Raw genomic sequence first — 1,835 nt, forward strand, 5'->3', positions numbered from 1 at the left:
GTGGAGACATCAGAGCAAAGCTGTCACTGTCAGTGGTTTGATTTGACTGTGGGTGAATAGCTTTCCAGAGAAGTTCCTAAGGGAATCTTTTGGGAAACACTGATTTCACTGCTAGAGGCACAGAGATAAAGCAACAGGTGCAGATGGAGGAGAGAGACAGAATATTATTCCATTCTCTGTAGGGTAACATTCACTCTCAGGATTCTTTTCTCCTCATTTCACATTTGTTTCATCTATTTTGCAAGCTGCTTTGGACTTTGCTTTGTTATGGCTATTTAAATAGCTTCAAATTGTTTAGTTGAATCCTTTCCTTTCGAAAAGCATAAATCAAGGCATTAAATAGGAGCTTTTTTCCTGTGCCCTTTCTTCAAGAAGTGCTCTTAAAATGAAGCTGCTATGTATCTACGTACACGTTCATACACCTACTGTATGCTTCCTCTGCTCCCACACAAAGCCGGGAGCTCACAGCATGCACTGTCCCACGCTCACACCATAGCAGCAACATACTATTTCTTTGAAAGTCTTTCTCATCTCCAGGCTCCGGAAGGCGTAAATGAGCGGATCGATTACCGAGTTGCACATTATCAAAACCAGATAAGTGTTGAAGTGTGAAGTGTAGCAGACACAGTATGAATTCATAGGGCAAGAAATGATGAGAATGAGGTGAAGGAAGAAAGGCGCCCAGCAAACAATGAAGACACCCAGCAGTATTGTGATGGTGACGGCGCCCTTCATGCAGGTCCGCTGGGAGGGCACCCCGTCCACAGGCAGGGCTGCGATCCGCTTCACGTGCAGGCGTGCAAACAGGAACATGTGAACGTAAAGGGAGGCCATGAGGAAGAGCATGGTAAAGAACATGGTGATGAGACAGACAATGACAGTTTTGCTTTCTGAGTAGGCAATGAATATGATGCCGCAGATGATGCAGGCGATCCAGATGAGCACAATTAGGGTTAAAGCTTTCTTCACAGTCATGATACTGTGGTAACGGAGAGCATAGAAAATAGTGATGTACCTGTCAATGGCTATAACCAAGAGGTTGCAAATTGACGCTACCAAAGAAATGCATATCATTGAGTCGAAAACATTGTCCATGTGCTGGATGAAGTGGTCATCGATGATCAAATAGCCGCTGCTCAGGATTGCAATCATGACGGTCTCCAAGGCGTTTGACATGCTCACCAACATATCTGCCACAGCCAAGCTACAGAGGAAGAAGTACATGGGAGAATGTAGGTTTCCATTCTTCAGCACTGCGAGAATGACAAGGATGTTTTCCAGCAGGCTGATGATCCCTAAAGCCAAGAAGACCTCAGCTTTTATGAAGACCTGCTCACAAAATCCATCGCTGCTTCTGTTGTTGAGAATTGAGTCATTGACATCTTCGGTGACATTAAGCAGCACAGGCTGAAATGAAAAGGCAAAGTGTGTGCCGTTCATGGTCAGCCAGGTTTGCAGGAGATAACAGAGCTGACAGAGCAAAGGTTAAAAGAAGAAGAAAAGAAAAAGAAGGGGAAGAAGGGAAAGAAAAAAGCAAAAGGGAAAAATAATTCCTTCCAAGTTGCTGCAATGCATGCAGGGTGCAACCAAGCAGGAGTTCGCGTTAGTCACTTCTGCAAGTAGAAACTTAAAAAGAAGATTCTTCCTTTACAGTGCGCCTCATGTCAGTCCCAGGCTGCTGCTCTGCCTTGCAAGGAAGTGAGCTTAAAATCGGGCATCAAGCTGCTTTTTCTGAAGAGAGAAGCCAGCAGCAGCACGATGCCGGCACCGCGGCTGCAGCCGAAAGCCCCCTCTGTGCTGCCGGCCGGTCTGCTGCAGCTCGAGACTTCGATGGC

The 1,835-nt window shown here is 46.0% G+C and overlaps 1 protein-coding gene across 1 annotated transcript; it reads right to left on the reverse strand.

Annotated features, from left to right (window-relative positions):
- Positions 1 to 462: 462 nt before the first annotated feature.
- MC3R (melanocortin 3 receptor) lies at positions 463 to 1,440 on the reverse strand (the record flags this gene model as incomplete). Its single annotated transcript, XM_079543416.1, has 1 exon — positions 463 to 1,440. One exon carries the CDS (start codon positions 1,438 to 1,440, stop codon positions 463 to 465), a length of 978 nt encoding a protein of 325 aa, XP_079399542.1.
- Between the last annotated feature and the right edge of the window lie 395 nt (positions 1,441 to 1,835).

The sequence above is a fragment of the Tetrao urogallus genome (assembly GCF_951394365.1).
Source record: "Tetrao urogallus genome assembly, chromosome: 16".
NCBI classification, from domain to species: domain Eukaryota; kingdom Metazoa; phylum Chordata; class Aves; order Galliformes; family Phasianidae; genus Tetrao; species Tetrao urogallus.